This window comes from Lissotriton vulgaris, chromosome 7, assembly GCF_964263255.1.
Source record: "Lissotriton vulgaris chromosome 7, aLisVul1.2, whole genome shotgun sequence".
Lineage (NCBI taxonomy): Eukaryota > Metazoa > Chordata > Amphibia > Caudata > Salamandridae > Lissotriton > Lissotriton vulgaris.
This window is the reverse complement of record NC_141695.1, coordinates 179,125,655-179,146,993: the sequence shown is the minus strand read 5'-3', so window position 1 is coordinate 179,146,993 and position 21,339 is coordinate 179,125,655. Positions and strand designations below refer to the sequence as shown.

The 21,339-nt window shown below is 45.3% G+C and overlaps 1 protein-coding gene across 1 annotated transcript in view; it reads left to right on the top strand.

The window, feature by feature from the left end:
• The window catches only part of LOC147701135 (uncharacterized), a 169,011-nt gene extending 147,982 nt beyond the window's left edge, over positions 1–21,029 (top strand). The window contains exons 5-6 of the mRNA XM_086929905.1: positions 12,784–12,839; positions 17,528–21,029. Coding sequence (XP_086786031.1) covers positions 12,784–12,839; positions 17,528–17,584 — 113 coding nt within the window. The 3' untranslated portion in view covers positions 17,585–21,029. The remainder of the gene's footprint in view (positions 1–12,783; positions 12,840–17,527) is intronic.
• The last annotated feature ends 310 nt before the right edge of the window (positions 21,030–21,339 follow it).

Here is a 21,339-nt window from a genome sequence, read left to right as displayed (position 1 = left end):
AGCAGTCAATCACTTTATATCTATCTTCTTTCGTATCCCGCGAATATTAGCAATAGCTCGATGGCCTCGTCCGGACTAAATGTCTTGTGGACGTCTTATCCCTCTTGTGTTCTCCCGGGTCTCTGTGTGCAGCTATCAAAGTGGAGTTGCAGCGGCAGGAGGGGTGAGCCAGAGCAGCCTGTCAAGTTCATCCACACATTCCTTGACGCCATGATACACAGGATGGACCAATACATCTCTTTCCCTGCAACCCACGCAGAACTGCTACAAACTAAAGCTGACTTCTACCAGATGGCACAATTTCCCCAAATCATTGGTTGCATAGATGGCACGCACATTCCGATTTGCCCACCAGCGGACACAGAATACATATACCGCAATCGGAAGTCTACACACACCATCAACGTGCAGGTGATCTGCAATGCGAAGTGCACCATCACAGACCTGGTAGCAAAATTTCCAGGGAGTACCCATGACTCCTATATTTTCCAACAGAGCGGCATCTATGCACGGCTGATGGCTGGCGAATTTGGCGAAGGATACCTCCTAGGTGAGACACATCATCAGACCCCCATAACACACAGTAGCTAGGTGGAATACATGTATGCATGTGTGTAATGTTACCCCTTTCTCTTCCAGGCGACAGTGCATATGCCCTCCGCTCATTCATACTCACCCCCTACCTCAACCCCTCCACACCCAGCCAAAGGAGGTATAACCGGGCCCACATACGCACAAGGAATGTCGTCGAACGGACCTTTGGCATCTGGAAAAGTAGATTCAGATGCCTGCACAAGAGTGGAGGTGCAAGGCAGTATACCCCCATCACCTGCTGCAAGATCATAGCTGTATGTGCAATGTTACACAACCTTGCGGTGAAGAAGGGCACTGAGGTGGAGTTGTCTGACTACAAGGACCATGACGACGACGAAGCTGTGCCACTGACACAGCCAGCTGGGGTGTGTACGCCAAGTGATGGCAGATACAGATGTGAGGAGATTACAGAAAACTATTTCTGAGTGAGTACAGATGCAAAGACAGCTAAATGGTTGTTGTGAAAAAACAATTTTTAATACTGTTGCAACACAGTTACTGCACTGATGTGCAACAAAAAAAAGGTGTAATGGCAAAGAAAACAAAAGTCCAAGGTCCAGGTTGCCTCACCCGCCCTTGCAAGGCTATTTCTTTGACCGCTTGGCAGCCCCACTGGGGTGTCCCTCAGCCCCCTCAGAATGACCAGCGGCATCTGCGGAGCGCCTGGTGCTCCTGCGTGGCTCTGACGCAGCGCTGGCCGGGCTGCTGCGGCTGCTGCTGTCCCCAGCATCCCCCAGGTCCAGGGCAGGATTTGCGGCAGTGTTAGAGATGATCATGGCCTCCATTGCAGTTGTGATGCGGGCCATTCCCCTTGTTAACTCTGCCGTATTTTGTGTGAGGCTAGACTCCATGTTGGCACTGCGCTGGCAGAGTTGTGCCGTTGCCGCAGCAAGGCGGCTCATGGAGCGGTTCTGCACCCGGGCATCCCGCCTGCGCACCAGCTCATGCTCCTCCATTCTGCCACACAACTGGGTTATGGCAGTGGTTAGCCTGCCTAAACCTGCTGCTACCTCCTTGTTTGAATCCACGAAGGCCTGAAATCCTTTTACCATTTCCCCCATCTGCAGGTTGTGCTGCAGGAGCTGGCGTTGGCAGGCCATCATGGATTTCGCCTGCTGCCTTTGTATCTTGACCATCTTTCCTTCGAGGCCCAGGAAGACACTGCCCTCCGGTGCTGGTGCTGCAGTGGTGGGGATGGCACGGCGCCGGGTACTGCTGCTGCCGGCCTGTTGAGTGGGCTGGGGTGCCACTGGTGGTGGTGTGGTGCTCGCCGGGGCCTGAGCCCCTGCTCCCAGGACAGGTTGTACTGGTGCCACAGCCATGGTCGTGGCAGGAGCTGGTGTAGGTGGAAGGAGGTCCCTTGTCGGGGAGTTCTCTGGGGAGAACTGCAAGGGGGGGCGTGCTGGGCATTTGTGGGGAGTGCAGTGCTTCAAAGTCTATTACCAGGTCTCCCTCCATACCAAGCCCTATGGTGTTTTCGTCCTCCTCCTCCTCGGCAGCCTGGCTGGTGCTCGGCCCTGCGAGTGCAGTGTCAGATGGTGCTGCTGCCTCTGTTGACATTGTTTGTCCGCCTGATGGTGCCCCTAGGTACAAAGAAGCATTTGTAAATTGAGTGCCGATGTATTACAGTCAGTACAATTAAAGCATTCCACATGTCCTTGCATCTCCTTAGAATGTGTTCCACTGTTTCCTGTCTTGTGATTCTGCACTGCCATAGTTTGCTAACTTCTGCTGACTACATGTACCATGATGCTTGTCTCTTGTATGTTGGTTACAGTACTGTGCTGGGGTTTGCCTATGCATTGTGTCTAATGGGGAGGTGTCTGGTAGGGTGTGTCATGATGCGCATGCTTCTTACCTGTAGCTGTAGCTCTGGCAGAGCTGTCCAGGGTCCCAATTCCAGTTACGCTCTCCCTCTCAATGGTGGTGGACACCATTTCCTCGAGGTCTGTGAGGGGTGGCGCCGGGTTCCTGCCTCCACCTGTGACTCCAGCCTGCCTCTGGATCTCTGCCATCTTCCGTTTTGTGAGGCTGCGGATGTCATAGAAACGCTTCTTCAGCTCGTCCAGGGACCTGGGGGTGACACCCACAGCATTCACCTTTTGGGCGATTTCGCTCCAGATCCTCCTCTTGGTGCTGTCTGGAACATTCAGGGACAGCTTTCCAAATAGCTGCCGGTGCACCCTCACCACCTCCTCAACCAACACCTGCAGCTCGGTGGTGCTGAACTTAGGCTTCCTCTTCTGGGAGGACTTCTGGCTCTCACTCTGGTTTGCCATCTTGTACAGTACAGTTCACAACCTCCTACTCCCACTGCTGCTAACTGTGAGTGTTCAGCTCAGGCTGGCTCTCCAGAAAGTTCTTAATTAGCTGCACCTGCCAGGGTTGCCACTCCCTGTTTGGGTGGGGGAGGGGGAGCCACCTCATTGGCTAAATCGGCTTTTGCCGAATCGGCTTTTCCCGATTCGGATATTACCGAATCGGTAAAATCCGATTCGGTATTATCCGAATCGGATTTTACCGATTCGGTTTCTTCAATGCATTCCTATGGGCTTTTTGGCCATGGGTGTGTTTTCATAGCTACGATTCGTTATTTGCCGATTCGGATTTTACCGACTCGGCTATTTCCGATTCGTTGGTAGCCGATTCGGCTATTTACGATTCGGTGGTAGCCGATTCGGTACTTTCCGAATCGGTCCGTGCCGATTCGGAACGTACCGATTCTCATTACCGATGCCGACCGAATCGGTATTATTTCGCCGTTTGTTTGCTACATCTCGTTTTCCGATTTCAGAATACCGATTCGGCCCGCCTCGGTATTTTGAAATCGGAAAATCCCTTTTACCTACATCGGGCCCCTAGTACCTTAAAAGAGCACGTCAGAAAAGGTTGGCCGAACAAGAAGAAAGATGTTGAAGCAGGAATTGAAGAGTTTTGGGAAATCAGAAATGAACTAAGTGTCATTGGAGAAAAGGTATATCGCAACAATAGAGTGATACCCCCTAGGAATCTACGGAAGAGAGTCATCGACTTGGCGCATGAGGGCCATCTGGGGCGTAGTGCCACCAAAGCAAGAGTAAGAATAAACTTCTGGTTCCCAAAAATGGATTCCATGACTGAAGAAATTGTAAAGGAGTGTGGTGCATGTCGAAAAAGCGATAAGTCTAAAGTTATACACAAGTCTCCTTTGTCTCCAGTAAGTGTCCCGAACAAGCCTTGGAACAAGATAGCGATGGACATCGTTGGGCCGATGCAGAATCTGGGTGTACAAAAAGATTCATGTTGGTTCTGATTGATTATACTTTACACTGGATCAAGCAAACGTTTGTGCACAACATCACCACCAAATCGGTGATTCAATTCCTAAAAGAGGTGTTCTATGAGGAAGGTATACCTTCCACACTAATCACTGACAATGGGGTACAGTTCACCTCTGAGGAAATGCAGGAATTTTTGACAAACTTGGGCATAAAGCATGAAACCACAGCCCTGTATTGCCCAAAGGCAAATGGTCTTGTGGAGAGGGCAAACAGGGTCATTAAAGAAAATATCCAGTTAGCTACCATCAATGGTCATGACGTAGAAAACTCTTTGAAGGAATGTTTGTGGGCATATCAAACGTCACCCAATAGAGTGATAGGGGTCTCTCTTTTTGTGTCCTTACGTGGGATGGAACCAAGCACTAAGTTTAATACCCGTTGGCTAAAAGGCGGATGTGTCAGGGAAGTAGATTTGGAAGAGGCAGGAGAGAAGGTCAGACAACATCAAACCAAACACAAACAATAGTACGACCAGAAACATGGTGCGAAGGCCCGAAAGTGGGAGGTGGGGGACATGGCGCAAGCTAGATCGAACACCAAGTCGGGGACCACTCTCAGCAAGTTTCACTCTCCTAACAAGATTGTTAAAATGCTTAAAAATGTGGTCCAGTTTGAAAATGGTCAATGGTGGAGTTTTGATAACATTATAAATGTATAAACATAATGTCTTTAGAGTTATTTGGTCCTCATTATAAGGAAGGGAGATGTGTTACAATTAACCTTGTTGGTACATTCTGCCCACTCCTACCCCCTGCCCCTGTTGGGTTCTCCCACCCTGAAGCTTCCAGTGGAATGTTGGTGTGCTCTCCAGTGAAGAGAGTGGATGGTCATTAAACGAGTATCTTTTCCTATCATCTGAGTCCTGTCTTCATTCAGGAATTCTAACAGAGAGGTTTGCCCTAATACACCCAGCTAGAATGGGCCAGTAAATACAAATACAAAATGATCTAGCTGTCTTTGTATGCCATTATTCACTTCAGCAAACTTAGACCAAACTGCAAGATGTCTAGGTCTACATAATTTATTATGTTCATTCTTCAAGCATTTTCAAGAAGAAAACACTCAGGCAAGTTAGTCAAACACAGATCAAGGAAACACTTCTTGTTTACCTTGAGATAAAAACAAAAAGACAGAATAATCGAAAATAATATTCTAACAAAAATAAATGTGTATATTCAAGTAGTCAAGAATTCACAAATCAACCCTCCTCTGAGTTCATAATCATGTTATCAAAATAGTCAGGGATTGCTGACCAAAGGGAACTAGTGTTCAAGCCTAAGGGTTTACATAGTTGAGAGTTACCCCCTTTGAAGCTATTCCTATTTCAAGCACTTTTTTGCCCAATAGTGAAGTGTGCCGTGATGTTTCGAATCCCAAAATGCATTTTAGGATTTTCTTGAGGTCTAGGAGTGGAAACAATCTGCTGTTCCCATTATTAGAAATACAGTACTGCTCGTGTTGCTGACCTCCCGGTTTTCTGCAAGCACTGGGGGGATGTTTAACGACTAATTCGATGCAGTCTTTTGGAGAAATATTTTCAAATTTTAAACAAGGACACGTTTCTGTTATTTTTGATCATGGTTCGTGTATTCGTTTGATGTGAGCAGCACCGGCATACGGCTCCAACTAACCAGGTGCTTGCTGAGGCATTAAACTCGTTCTAGGAGAGTTATTTTCAAAATTGTAATTTCTAATCTTACCCTTAAAGAGGATTTTTAATTACAATTTTATAGCTACCAAACATGAAATGCTTATGTTTCCGGAATCAAACATACCATGTATTACATGTAATAATGTATCTTAATGTTATCCGTAGAGACTGGTAGGCCTCACAGTAGTGAAAAAAGAATTTAGGAGTGTTTCACTACCAGGACATGTAAAACTAAAGGGTACATGTCCACCCTTTTAACTACAATGCACCCTGCCCTATGGGCTACATAAGGCCTACCTTTGCGTTGACTTATATGCAATAAAAGGGAAGTTTAAGGCTTAGCAAGGGAGATCGTTTGCAATTTATATTTGGAAGTTTAACCTCTTGGCTGCTTGAGTTCTTTTTCTCCTGTGCTGGACCACAATAGAAACAGGCGTGGTCATGTCGAGCTGAGCTCGTCATGAGCATGGAAGGGGCTAAAACTGTATTCATGCTGCAATTGCAAGCCTGAGACATATTTTAAGGTGTTGTTTAAGGGGAGTGGCAGAGTAAGTATATTTAATTTACTGGCCTTGGGTATATGGTATACCGCTCTGCAAGAGGCATATAAGTAAATTAAGTATGCCAATCAAATGTAAGCAAATTTTACCACGTTTAAAGGAGACAGCACAGGCACTTTAACACTGACTAGGAGTGGTGAACTGCAGAGTCCTAAGGCCAATAAAAAATAAATCAGCCAAACAGTGGAGTACAAAGGCAAAAAGTTTGTGGGAGACTCTGCAGAGAGGGTCAGGTCCAACACAACCATCCTCTAGCCTAAAGCCAGGGTAGCCTAGTTTATACATTGATGGACATCCCTGCTTATACAATATACGTGGAAAATGGCCCTCTACTGCAGAGGCACTTGTTAGTTCTATGCCCTCCAAATTCAGTTGGATCCCTAACTGATCCACGGGGGACATCTCTCTTCACCTGTGGACCCCATCTCTGCCGCACCTAACCTCCCAGTAGACAGACAGTACCACCATGGCGAACAAAGTGAAGTGGCATACTATAACCTTTGGATCAGACTTCTGTCCCCAACACAAGAAAAACTCTGCTCACAAGGACAGATACCAACAGAGGCCACTAAAAGCAGTCAATGTCAAAAGCCAGGCTCCAGGCCACTCATGGTCCCCTGACCTCAGAGTAGGGGGCAATACCCGAGATGCTAGGTACCCTTTTTCAACTGTCCTTTCCACCAGTTCCGGGGTGGTAGCTAAAGACTGGTCGTTCATCTCAGGGCCTGTACCTTAAATGTGAACAGGGGTCAGGGGTCATTCCTTCCTGCCCCTCCATCTGGGACTTTGTGCCTTCATTTGGGAGTGGCACCCCCACAATTCTGAGCTTTCAGGGTGTCCTAGGCAACCGCCTCTCCTAGCTCTTCCATCACCATTAGAAACACATTCTTCAGAAAATATTGGCATCTGGGGACTAACTATGGCCCTTCTTAAGGTCGCTTCTCCACCCCACTTTAAAAATACATGACCATGGGGCAGAGAAAGTCTCACTCCTGGGCATGAATTAGCCTACACACCTGACAGATGTACAGCTTTGGGAAACCAGACTTTCCACTAACAGGGCCTGGCAGCCCATTCACTTTGACCTGGTAGAAGGAAGATAATGAATAAAGCAAGATGATGCGAAACTATTATGAGACTTTCTTTAAGCATTGAAACATAGGAAGGGTAAAAAAAGGAAACAGTACACTGGAATACCCACACAGATTTATATTTACCTAGAATGGCATGAAAACCTACCCTGGCCATGGGCTGGGATAAAGGTCAGGACCCCCAATATTTCAGACGCTAACAGGACAGGACAGGTGCAGACCAGAATCAAGACAGGTACGGACCAAATTGGATCAGGACAGGACAGATGCAGGTCAGGACAGGTACCCTCAGCCAAAGTGCAACGCCAGCGTCACACCCCTCTCTGTGGCTAACAGTCGGACCCCGATTGGGTTATCAAATTATTCTCCCTCAGAACCCCGATTGGGTTATTGATTCGTCTCCCTTAGAACCCCGATTGGGTTATCGATTCTTCTGACAGAGTGCTCCGCCAGCACCTCTGTTCTCGATCGCCTATTTAGTGCGTTGGGTCAGTGACAGGTCAGCTATTCGGACAAGTCGGACAATCTAGCTAGCTAAGCCTACCTTAGTTATACCATTTTCCACCCCCAATGTTGCAAATTCATGTATTCCCTCAATTTGATTGATCAAAAGGTGAGGAGAGGTCATCACACCATACCAATATGAGGTCATTTCATTCAAATATTTAAATCAATATTCCCTCCCATAATTTTATTTTCCCATGCACTTTTATTCCACCCGGCAATGGATGTTTCAATAATAAATACAATGTATAATATTTGTACAGTTAAGCTTCCTTTCAAGAGGTCGAACGGTGAGGTTCTCATGGGTTTCACAGGCTAGTCTGTTACTGGCACCAGTTCAATGCCATGACTTGAGGACTCTTGAGCTCTTCTGCGCAGACGCAGTTCTTTTCAATATGGAGCAGAGCGAGGTAACATCAGGCCCAAATACGAACTAGTAGCAAAGTTAAAGAGAAACAGTTTTAGAAAAAGGAATATATGAATGCACTGTATACCAATTATCTCTACTCTATTCCCATTACTTTATTTTAACTATAGCGTTAATAATTAGGCAGAACGAACAAGGTTTAGTACAAGCAGCAGCATAAGCATTAGCATGTGAAACATAGAGTAGCCATTTTTAATACTAGTGCTCAGAAGCAACCAAAGCAGAGAGTACATCATCAAGCAACCAAAGCAGAGAGTACATCATGTCACGTGAGTATGACAGACCCATGCGCAGTGAAATTCCAGCATTGCGGCGGCCATTTTAATGCCTTTGAGTTACTGTTAGTAAAAGCACATAGTCAAGCTTCCCCAGCTTACCAGAAATGTTGTGTGGTGCAATTATTAGTAAAACAAAACATGTTTATTAATACATTACTTGTTATTTAGAGAGGGTTGAGTCCGAGCAAGTCTCTTTACGTGCGAAACCTTGCTCCATCACCAGTCTATCCTCTGAGTTCCCCTCTCAACTGAGGGAGATTAGCACATGATCTAACTCCTGCCCCTGGGGACAACCTACCCCTAAGGCCAAATAGGCCACCCCAATTGGGTGTTTTATAGGACAGAAAGAGTGCCCCTACATGTGTTCTGGCTGAGAACAATCAAAGCAGTAGAGCTGGAAATGGGACACCTTGGGCCAACATCTATCCTCCCCTTCTCCCTGCAACTGAGAGCCTGAACCACCCCTCTTGGGATAATCCCGGGTACTTTTATGGACACTCTCGTGCTGACCGAGAGGTATGCCTCCTCAGCAAGTTTCCCAGGGTAAGTCATGGTCAGTCAGCTTGCTATCCACCAGGTGCTGGAGCAGCTCTGTAAAATAGGTAATGAACATGTGCTCCTTCAAGATTAAGGGCCTGATTACAATATCAGATGGACCTACTCCATTTTGAACCTGAAACTGAATGACCTCCTGTCAATGGTTCCACACCAGCAAGTAGGATGCTACTGAACACTGTTCGGTTGCAATCCTATTCTATACATTGGGGCATGCATTCCGGATGGAATACATGCTCATTTGTAAAGAGCATAGGTGCAGTTCATCCCTGCACTCTGTGGGACACCTCAAGGTGCCTGCCACCTGGTGCATGGATCAACAGGGGGGGCAGTGCCACCATCCAGAGGCCTTGCACCCATGGGGGCCTTGCTGGGGGCCCCCAAAGCCAGATTCCCATGGGCTTTCTGTGTTGGAAAGGCCAGCACAGAAAGGCTGTAAAAATCTTCCATTGTAATCCCTCATCCGGAAAGTGCAGCCTGAGGGAGTGATGGAGGATTTCTGAATAGCAGCCAGGCCCTCCGAGCCCTTCGGAGGCCATTCAGAAATCCAGTTTGGATTACTTTCTGATGACCCCATCAAAATGGGCCAGTCGGAGAGGAATCCAAACGGGACATTTTGATGCGGTAGTAATGGCTCCCACCGACGGTCAGAGTAATTTCTGACCACATAAAAATCAGCCCCTATGTTGTTTAGCCCAAAATAATCATTAACCTCCCTGCCCCTAACCCAGCCACTTCAAGAAGTTCCCCCAAGACTGGTTTGGGAGTTTGTGGGTGTTCCTGAACATCTGATGGTATTTCTCATTGGTCAGCAAAATTTGGCAACAAGCATTGCTTTCATGGGAGCATACCATGTCTGGTCATCTACCAGGCATTTTCAAAATTGTAAGTCCAACATTAACAATAGCAAGGATTTTTTATTACAATTTCATAGTTACCAAACATGAAATGCGTATCAACCCCAATCAAAAGATTGTGCTTGTTGTATTGAATAAGGCAACACAGTGTTATTCTATGGGACAGTTAGTTCTCACAGGAGTAAAAAGCTAATTTAGGCCATTTCACTACCAGGACTTGTTAAGCTAAAAAGTTCATGTCCAACTTTTTAACTACAATGCACCCTGTCCCATGGTCTACCTAGGGCCTATCTTAGGAATTACATATTTGCATTAAAAGGGGAATTTAAGGTTTGGCAAGGGGGATATATTGCCAAGTTGAATTGGCAGTGTAAACATGTGTTGAGGCTGCATTGGCAGGCCTGGGACATGTTTTAAGGGGCTAATTATTATGGCGGGACTGTAAGTGCTGCAGGCTGACTGGTAGGTTTTAATTTACAGGCCCTGGGTATATGGTTTACCATTCCACAAGGGACTTACAAGTAACTTAAATATGCCAATCAGGTGTAAACCAATTACCATGCTCAAAGGAGAGAACACAACCAATTTAGCACTGGTTAGCATTGGTAAAGTGCACAGAGTTCTAAGGCCAACAGAAAATAATTCAGCCAACAATAATGTGGACACTGCAGAGAGGGCCAGGACCAGTGTCAACCCTAGTGCAATGTTGTTTATAACATCGCAACAATCCATATACACTAGAGACACCATCTGAACAGTGCTGTATGGGCTGACATATCTAGGGACATCCTCCAGTGCTATTTTTCGTTGCCGAGACCTCTAGGCAATGCCCAGTTGCAGGACCTTCGGTATAAACCTCACCCGCAGACATCACCACCTCATCGGATTAGCCAAGAGATCCTTCTTCAAAGACCGCTTGGATAACAACGCACACGACAGCAAAGAGCTCTTCAGCATCAGAAAGGAACCCCAGCGCCAACGCCAACAACATCCCGCCCTCACAAGAACTGTGCGACTCACTAGCCATCTTCTTCCACCGCAAGATCGCTGACATCCACGACAGCTTCAACACCACGACCGCCTGACCACGCCAGACTCCACCTCCCCTGTCAACACCACCAGCGCCAACCGCCTGACCTCCTGGCCCAATGTCAACGACGACGAGACTCGCAAGGTCATGTACTCCATCCACTCAGGATCTCCGTCAGACCCATGCCCACACCACATATTCAACAAAGAAGACGCAGCCATCGCACCCCAACTACGGAAGGTCATCAACATCTCCTTCGAAACAGCGACTTTCCCGGAAAACTGGAAACATGCCGAAATCAACGCCCTCCTCAAGAAGCCCAAAGCGGACCCCAAGGACCTCAAGATCTTCTGGCCCGTCTCCCTGCTTCCGTTCCCGGCAAAGGTCATCGAGTAAATCGTCAACATGCAATTGGCCCGCCACCTGGAAGACAACAACATTTTGGACCCGTCCCAGTCCGGATTCAGACATAACAGCACCGAGACAGCCCTCATCGCTGCCACAGACGACATCAGGCGCCAAATAGACAATGGCGAAACATCAGCCCTCATGCTCCTGGACCTGTCAGCCACCTTCGACATGGTCTGCCATCGCACGCCACAGACACGCCTTCTAGAAGCCGGAATCCAAGAGAAGGCTCTTGACTGGACCAAATCCTTCCTCTCAGGCAGAACCCAGAGAGTCCACCTCCCACCCTTCCGATACGAAGCCACCGACATCCTCTGCGGCCTCCCCCAGGGCTCATCCCTCAGCTTGACGCTGTTCAACATCTACATGGCCCCCCTCGCACAAGTGGCCTGCCACACAACCTCAACATCATCTCCTATGCTGATGGCACACAGCTCATCCTCTCCCTCATCAAGGACCCACACACCGCCAACACCAACCTCCACGAGGGAATGAAGGCCGTTGCCGACTGGATGAGGAGCAGCCGTCTGAAGCTGAACTCAGACAAAACAGAGGTCTTCAACCTCGGACCCACCCCCTCAGCCTGGGACGACTCCTGGTGGCTAACCACACTGGAAACAGCACCAACACCCGGCAACCACCATGCACGCAACCTGGGATTTGTCCTCGACTCCTCCCTCTCCATGTCCAATTTGGTCAACTCCGTCTCCTCCTCCTGCTACAACACCCTCTGCATGCTTCGCAGGATCTACAAGTGGATCCCAACCGAAACAAGAAGAATGGTAACACAGGCCCACGTCAGCAGCACACTGGACTACAGCAACGTACTCTACGCAGGAATCCCAGCCAAACACCTATGATGACTACAACGCATCCAAATGCCTCCGCCCGACTGATCGTCAACGTCCCCCGCAGCAGCCACATCAGCCCCCACCTGAGAGACCTACACTGGCTCCCCGTTGACAAGAGGATCACCTTCAAGCTCCTCACCCATGCACACAAAGCACTCCACAACGCCAGACTAGCCTACCTGAACAGCAGACTCAGCTTCCACACCCCCACCCGCCAGCTTCGCTCCGCCAGCCTCGCTCTCGCCGCTGTTCCCCGCATCCTACGTATGACCTACGGCAGCAGATCCTTCTCCTACCTCGCCACCAAGACCTGGAGCACGCTCTCTACCCACATACGGCAGACCCAAGACCTACTCACTTTCAGAAGACTCCTCAAGCCCTGGCTCTTCTAACAGTAGCAGCACCCTCCCTCCCCTCAGCGCCTTGAGACCCTCAAGGGTAAGTAGCGCGCTTTACAAGTACTCTGATTGATTGATGGTATATGAGGGAATGCTATAGATTTCATATACCACATCACCAGGCTGATCGAAGTAGGGCCTTCACCGCACAAGTAGTTTGGTGACTGCTCAAACATTGAATGAAGCTGTATGCTTTTTGAATGATAATGAACATTTAACTAATGGGGGATTAACCACATCATTTTTGTTTTTAATAAAGGTATCAGGAACATGAGCAGGGCAGCAAATGACACCACTGTTGATTCTACATATCAGGTGAGTCCTGCTGTTGTGACTGTTGTACCTTGACAAAAAAGAAAGAAGTTCTAATTAATTATAAAAGCTATGGTTCACTTATTTTCTTTATATTTGTAGTTATTCTTCTCCACCCTTCACCATTTAACTTTTGTGGCAGCCCTTCATTATAAAACATACAGCAACAAGTTTCATTAACAAATCAGCGTAATACATTCTTAAATAGTTAATTATCAAGATCCTCTGTAGCAAAACACCCTTAAGAATACACTATTTAGAAAATTGAATAATAATTTTAAGTACATCTCAAAACATGATTTTAAATTGAAGTTAGTTGAATGGTGATTGAGAGGCCTGAGCAGTAAGCCCCATTCAAGATGACAAATCGTCCAGTATTCATGAGGTATTGAACAATTTGAGATTAAAAAAAGAAATCTTTGGAGACTGATGAAGCAGTACGAGCTACAGGAGGACGTTACAGACTTGTCAAATTTGGGATGGTTCAAAACTGATAGACCAAAACAGTAGTGTAAAAGCACGCCAATGCTTATAAGCAGTTAATATAAAGTGAAACTATAAGAAAGCGAATTATTTGGGGTGGTTGTTAGTCCACCACAAGTAATGAAGTTGCTAACCTGATAGATGCGCTCAAAGGCTTAAATCATATAATCCTGATTACAACCCTTGTAGCTGTAGCTCAGAGCAGAGACATTTTACTTACAAGATGTGTGAAAAACATTTAAAAGTACCAACTCATATAAATTGGGAAAACTTTAATAAGCAAAACAATACCAAAATGACAAAGAACAATGAAGGGGAACCATAAATATGATATTTTTAAAAGAGTTAAGAAAAAATAGTGTAGAAATGCACATAGCGGAACGGTTAGTCAATGGTCATGGATAGACTGGGATGTATGAGCAATTTGAGGTTAACCACGAGGAAGCTCTGGTTGAATACTCCAACTGGATAAGTCTTGGTGAAAACCTGGAATTAAAAAAGTTGTAAAAAGTTCCAATCCAAAAAGTGTCATTCAAATTTTCATGGACTTGCTGGTCAGATACATTTTGTGGCAATTTATTTTGAAGTCCAGTAGCTCAGGAGAAAGAGTTAAAATAAAATATAAAACTTCTTTTAGTACCCAAACTAGTACAATAGTACACTTCTAAGGCCCCACAGACCTAAATGGGGGATACTTAGAGACTCTTAGGGGTCCATTACGATGTTGTTAGGAAAGCATTGTGACCGATTTGGCTACGGAATGCTTTCACGAACGACTCGGATTGGGGGAGTTGGACGATTTAGATGCATCCGGATGCTTCTGGATACGAATCGGTCGCACTCTCACTGACTTCAATGGGAGACTGTGTTCCGAACGAGAACTCAGGCACCCATTGACAAAAGGGGTGGTTGTGAAAAACCTTGCACCCTGTGTTGGGCACCCCATGGTGCCTGGCACACTGTGGATGCATAGATGGGGGGTCCCTTGGGTACCTCCACATGCCAGATTCGGAAGGCCCCGGGTGAAGGGGGGTCTGCTACAGACCCCCAAAGTCAGATTCCAACATCTGATTAATTTCGGAACAACTAATTTGGAAAGGCTGTTCAAATCTGCCATCCTAATGGCTCGGCTGGAAGTGCAGTCCATAGACCTCTACAATTTGGCTACGACCGACTCGGTTACTCCCAATGCCTTTTGGAACCTAGTCGGACAGTTCAAATGCTTCCCAGCCATCGTTATCTTACATTGGGAAACGTGTCCAAGTTGGTTGGAAAGGCGGGTTCCGAATCGGATTTGGATGAATTGGATGCTGTTATGAGCCTTTCTGGACGACATCATAATCAACTCCGTAGAGTGTTAGGCAGAGGCCATGGACATAGTTCCAAAGTTCCAGTTGCCACTTGTCAGCTGAAAATTTCCAGGAGAGGGCCTCTGGCAGTTTGTTGTGTTCCTGTTGCCACACAAGAGGTCAGCCAGCTGACACTTTGTAAGGTTCTTCTTTTTCCTAAGCACAAGGGGGGTAGGTGCATTCTTTATGAACTCCTCCTTGGTAATAGACAGCAGTTATTTTCTGTTCTTCTGCATCATCAGGAAATGTTCTGTGAAGGTGCCATAGGGGGCACATTTATACCTGGCCTCAATTAGCGGATGCTAATGGATGAAGTTGACTATGGGCACTGCCTAGTCAAGAAGCAAAGGCTTTGCAGGCAACACTAAACACTGTAGACTGAAGTTCTCTAGAGGAATAGACTACGGATATCACTAGTGTCAACCCTGAACTAACATCCAGTTAGAAACAGGCCTTGTACTCACAACAAATCAAGAGACAGAGGTCTGGTAAGACAAAAGCAGGATCCGTAAGCACTAGGCATAGAATACACAAGAATTGTCCTGGTATATGGTGTGCTTCCTTTCAAATTAGCCTCCAAGAGCAGAATTTCTTTTTTTTTAAATGTACTTTTCCTTAATTTGTATTAAAAACCCAACTTCCCCATTAAATTGATCTTCACCTTCGAACTATATTTTTAATGACTATTAAAGTAGTTGTTTAATTATTGTTGTTTCTGCCTCTATTCACAAGAACCAGTATTAGTATTTTACTCTGTAATCTGATTTTCTGCAGAAGACAAACAGGCCTGCACTATGTGCCCTACTTTTAAAACCATGAGCCCTATCCATTGGGCTGAAAGACCTTTATAGGTGCAACGTAATAAGAGTTAAAAGGGAGGTCATTACGAGTCAATAAACTGCCATGTAAGCGGTTGCACTGCAGGTTTAAACTGCAGCAGTCAGGCTACAAGGATAGACCTGAAGCCACTTGTGGAAGACACAGTGAGCACTGCAATCCAGAAGTGAAAATTTAACATCCATGCCACGGAAGAAGTTTCTACACCATACACTGTGGCATTATAAGAGAGTTAAATGAGCCAATCAGAAATGTGACTGCAGTCTGCAGAGTCTAAAACCAGCAATAATAGTAATCAAAAAGTGGATGTGACCACTCAAAAAGAGGCATTTTCTCACGGAATTTAAACAGTTAAATAACGTTGGCAGCAAAGTAATTAAGGAGAGGTGTCCTGAGGCAAAGGAAGTTCACATTGAATCTCTGTCTGGATTATCCCACTCAGCCATTGCTAGATGTGTCATCCACATTTGTGAGCAGCACCCAATAGAGACATTGAGGATTGTAACTGTCAGTCAGGATACGCAGATTGCATTTGATTTACACACATTCAGCGGTCTCCATTGTAAAGCTATACAGGTACATGCATCAAACTCGGCATTTGCGATTCCTTAATTGCGATTTTTAAGGAATCGCAATTAAGGAATCGCAAATGCCTATGCATCAAGAAATCGCTAAATAAATTGCGATTTCTTAGAATTCCTTAATTGCGATTAGCATTTTGCGAATCGCAATTAAGGAATCCCTTCCCATTCATTCCTATGGGCCTAGAGGCCCATAGGAATGAATGGGAAGACAATCTCAATTTGCGAATCGCAATTAGCTAATCGCAAATTGAGATTGCGATTTCAAGGGTGCAGGGGTGTCCAAAGGACACCCTGTTGCACCCCTGAAATCAAACAATGCACATATGTTGTGTACACACATGCCCTAAGGGCATGTGTGTGCACAACATGAAAGTTAGAAAAATGCTAAAAATAGCATTTTTCTAACATTTCGCAAAATTACCATGAGGTCCAACCTCATGGTAATTTTTTCTCTCTAATTGCGAATTCGCAATTTTTTTTAGGTTCATGCATTGCTTTTGAGGAATCGCAAATTTGCGATTCCTTAAAAGTAATCGCACTTGAAAAAAATCGCTAAAATAGCGATTTATTCACTTTTAAGTTGATGCATCCCAAATAGTGATTTGGGAATCGCAAACGGCCGAATTTTGCGATTCGCACCGTTTGCGATTCCCAAATCGCTTGATGCATGTGCCTGTTAGTGACTGAATGAGCAAGAAGGTTAAAAAACATTCTACACGCAAGCATTGTCCGTGTTTTCGTGTTTACATTGGCTTTCCCATGAACTGGTGTGTATGGGACAGATGGTGAAATCAGAGAAATCTTGATGGAGTTCTCAGTATGATGCTTAAGAGCAGAAACACTTTAATGGCAAACATTGCACAGTTCCCACATAGTCCCAGTGTAATAGAAAAGGAGTCACTAGAGTTGGCCTGTACTTTATTGTATGACCTAGGGGGTGTGGCCTTCACCACGCGGGCGGAGATCCTTGGTGAATCTGGCCTGCAAGTTTCCTTTACTTGCCTATTTGTTTCCTACTATGGAACATATTAATTCACCAGTAGAGGAGCTGAACCCAAGTGTAAAGAATGGTCATTGATACATGTAGCTCCTGAACTGTTAGATTCAGGCGCAAAGCCCCCTTGTTAGTCTACACAGTTCCAGCCAGTTGCTATTGGTGGTTGCAAAGGATCAGGTGATGAGACCTGCTAAAGAACAAGCAATGCAAGGTGGTAAACCTATTGTGAACCTGAAGATCAGTGCACAAGAGCTATAAAAACAGGGCCATACAGAAAAATGAAATTGGTCAGAATACTCTTCGTATAATGGAACAATAACATCAGTTTCTATTCTCCAAATAATGTATGCTTCTAAAGCAGGACCAAAGACTATTTGAATAAAATGTTATTCTTTCGGATGAATAATTTGATTGGCATTGATTCTCTCTTCTTTCTATCAGGAACTTCAACAGCGGCAGCCAGACATTTACTGTGAACTGAAGAGAGACGGAAAGTGAATACTTGAACAATTCCACATCTCCAACAGGGCACCATCATAGAGACATACAGGCTGGAGTCCTCTTCCTGTTTCCAGTTCCACGAGGAATACCTAAATCATTTGTCACCTCAATTGGAGTTGCAAACCATTGACGAGCTACCGCAACCTGAGATGTTGTGGTAAAAAATTTCCAAAGGGGAATGTGTTCCCAAGGGGAGCACTTTCCCCTTTGTGAATTGTCGCAGTATCATTGGGGCAAGCAAGGCCCTGCTTGCTCCCACTGATGTTCTTTTAAAGTTACACCCATTGTTTCATGGGACATCAGTAGCTTTAAAAAAGTTTTCTTTTTGGGAGCCCAAATACACGGATGGTGGTCTGCTATTCCTTGCAACCCAGCATCCCTGTAACCGTCATCTGTAACCAGTCCTTAATTTGAGCCGGTGGATTCCTGTGCTCGGCACCGGCACATAACATTCAGCACTGGCTCTTATGACACTCAGCCACATGGTGGCGCAGTTTGTCTAATTTGGGATGAGCACAACAACAGCTGTTTATTAATTGCATATACATTACAATGCCTAATATCTGCCACCCAGGCAATTCTTACAGCTTAGGGGGGCCTGGAATGGTATGAATTGTCACACTTGTTAGAGTGTGATGGTTTGTAGTTGAGCTCATACTCTCATTGGCAGCACTGCGAGGGGCAATGGGTGCGACCACTATTTACATCTAGCCTTTTGTACATCGGGTCCCTGAATGTTTATCATGATAATTTGATTATTCCATCACCATCCCTTACTGTCAGTGTTCTTCGTTGCATCTCAAATACCTTCTGGAAACTGCATTTATTGTTCTTTTCATTTCCATGTCCCTGTTTTGCAACAAAAGACTGCAGTGTAGATACATCATCAGGGTCGGACTGGGGCCCAGGCATAAATAGGTGACCCCACTAGTGAATCAGGTAGCTAAAAAAGTAGCGGATTGTGCCAGTTTGAACTTGCAAAGAAAGGCTGCATACTTGTTTTGCCAGGTATGGAAGACGTCATGAATTTGAACATGCTGCAGGCAATTTTTTTTTAATACTAGGGAATTAAACAGGGAAACCCAGTCCAGCAGACCATAAAACAATCCCAAAAAACAGCCACAGAACCTGCCCATACACTGACCTACCAGACCAGCCCTTTGGATATTGCCTGATTGCACTATGGGGCAGTCCAATCCTGCAGATCTTGTCTTCTGCACTTACTGTTGAAATTAGAACCTGACTTCCTCTATAGGTTTTGTAACTGCTATATCCTCCTTCCTACATGCCCAGCAGTACTTCCTGTTGCACAAGGAGGGCCTCCTTTCTGCTTGTAATGTATTATCCAGTGACATCACACGTGCTTGAACTCTGAATATTCTTGTTGTTCATGTCTCTCTCCCAAACTCTCTTTTCCCACATCAGTTGTCCTACGCCATATGTGAGCAAATAGCTCGCGCATCATTTGTGCATAGAACAATTGCTTTTTAAATAGTGGCCTTAGTTTGGGTGGAAGTTGGATAAGGGTGGAGTAGAAGGGTGGCTGACCTAAGCAAATATCCTGAAGAAGCCACCCTAAATTAAATGCAGCATTTGAGTCAAGATCTTCAATGAAACTAGAAGGAGAAAATTGCTTTTCTTTGAAGGATGAAATACACTATAAAGGTACAATGTTTGCTTTCTGAATAATTGGGGTATATGTTGTACAGAATTCTATTTTGGAAGATCGATCTAATGATTGTTTTGTTTTAACAAATGATGCCTTTGTGCATCCAAATAAATATTGTAAAGAACATTCCTAGATGGTTTACAAAGATCTTTGTCCCATTATTGATCTCATGAAATGAACATGAAATCCAAAACCTCTGGCCGTCCTGCTCTTAAGATCCCCACAACATTCAGATGACTTACCGTTCTCACTGTCTGCAGTTCCCCCAGTGCTCCCCCTCTAACCTACCTACAATGAATTCGTCATGTGACCATGTCGTCCCTCAATAAAATACATCTCCTGCCGGCCTGGGCCTGTTCGTGTAAGTGTTGAGTAAATCATATGTCACAGAGTTACATATATTCTGGCCAGAAGTCACAGCCCATGCATCATGGAAAATAGGGTCATAGGGTACTTGAAAGAACATGAATGTAAACACATGGACATCCACATACCTCATTAGCACTCACTGCTAGGAATCTTATAGTCACCGCCAATTCACCAGCTGATCCCAGCATAGGAATCAATATATGACCAGCCAGGATCTTTAACACAACACAGTCCTTTTGGAATGAGGACAAGTCATGGCTGATCAACAGGCACTCACATTTAACAGCATATTAGTATGAACTCTCCTTGCTCTGAGGTGCCCCTCCTCAATTTAAAACTATAATTTCCCTTTTGACTGTTCCCCTGATGTAGACTTTGCAGTGGACGAGGAATGCTGCCAGGCGTCTGACTAACATCCCTCTCTTTGTTCTATTGGGTTCTTTCTGGTGAATATTTTGTTATGATGTGACTGTAGCTACACAACAGGAGAGAAAGGGAAAGTCACTGGAGCAACTCTTAATCCCCATGGGCAGTACTAAATAAACAACACATGAGTGTATCCAACCTGGGAAAAGGCTAGCAAGGATGCTCACTGTGTTTTAAAAGAACCCTCACTCACCAACCTAGTTGGTGACATGCTTCATCATTGGGTTCCCAGCAGAGAGGCCGAATGCCTCTCTGGTGTTCTTCAGTGCCTAATTACAGCGGAGCAGGTTATTGTGATGTGGGTGCAAGTCGTGAGTAGTGCAAGTGGGTGATTATTTAAAAAGTACCTCAGTTTAATTCCAAAACAATTTTAATCGTGGAAAACTGGGCACTATTAAAAACAAGTGCGTTGGATGTGTAAAAACTGGTTTTAGTAGACCAGTTACATCCTAGTGTGCGAATAAACAAATGGTCAACATGTTTCTGCTTCTAGGTATATTCAGTGAAGCATTCATCAGGACCAAAAGGGACCACCACAGCGGTATGCGCTCACTGAGGCGCACCCTAACCCGTGGAGTCAAGGACCGCGTACACTCACGGTTCTTATGTAGCCTTCAGGATTTCTGAAAGCCTTTAAATCTGTTGGGACAAAAGAGACATATGAAGAACATAGTTCAAAAGGCACATACAACATAGAAATACGCCAAGTTGGGAACATTCGTTGACTGATTTACGTGCGTGCCCACAATTGTGCTCTTTAAAAGTCCTATGGCAGAACTTGCTAGCAAAATTAGAATTAAAGCGGAACGGTAAAAAATAGTGACAGGTAGTGTATCCGTCGTAGCTTAACTAATTCCTTAATTCATTCTGCGATGGGATCATTAATCATAATGACATCAGACCCTTCAAATTTAGCTGAAAAAAAGGGGCATATAAATCTGCCAGTCTGCGCCGGTATTGTACCGTCAATCTCGTGTTCAGAACCTTATTTTAAAACAATACCACTACCTGAACTCTGAGAGGGTTAAATCACTAAGTTTAAGTGGTCAAGGCAAGCTTGGTGCATGATCAAAAAGAAAAACAAGGGTTTAGATAAACAGGGTAAGGTAATAACATGTTCAAGCTTACGTGAAGTTCGGGTTGACCTCACTACATGAGTCCAGGAAGGGAGTGCGACTCTGTATGGGTTAAAGAGGTTACCCAGTATTAGTAATTGTTAAGCGTTTGGTCTAAAGACAACACCTATACTACATAGGTGCATCCTCGCGGGTAAATGGTACTAACTAGT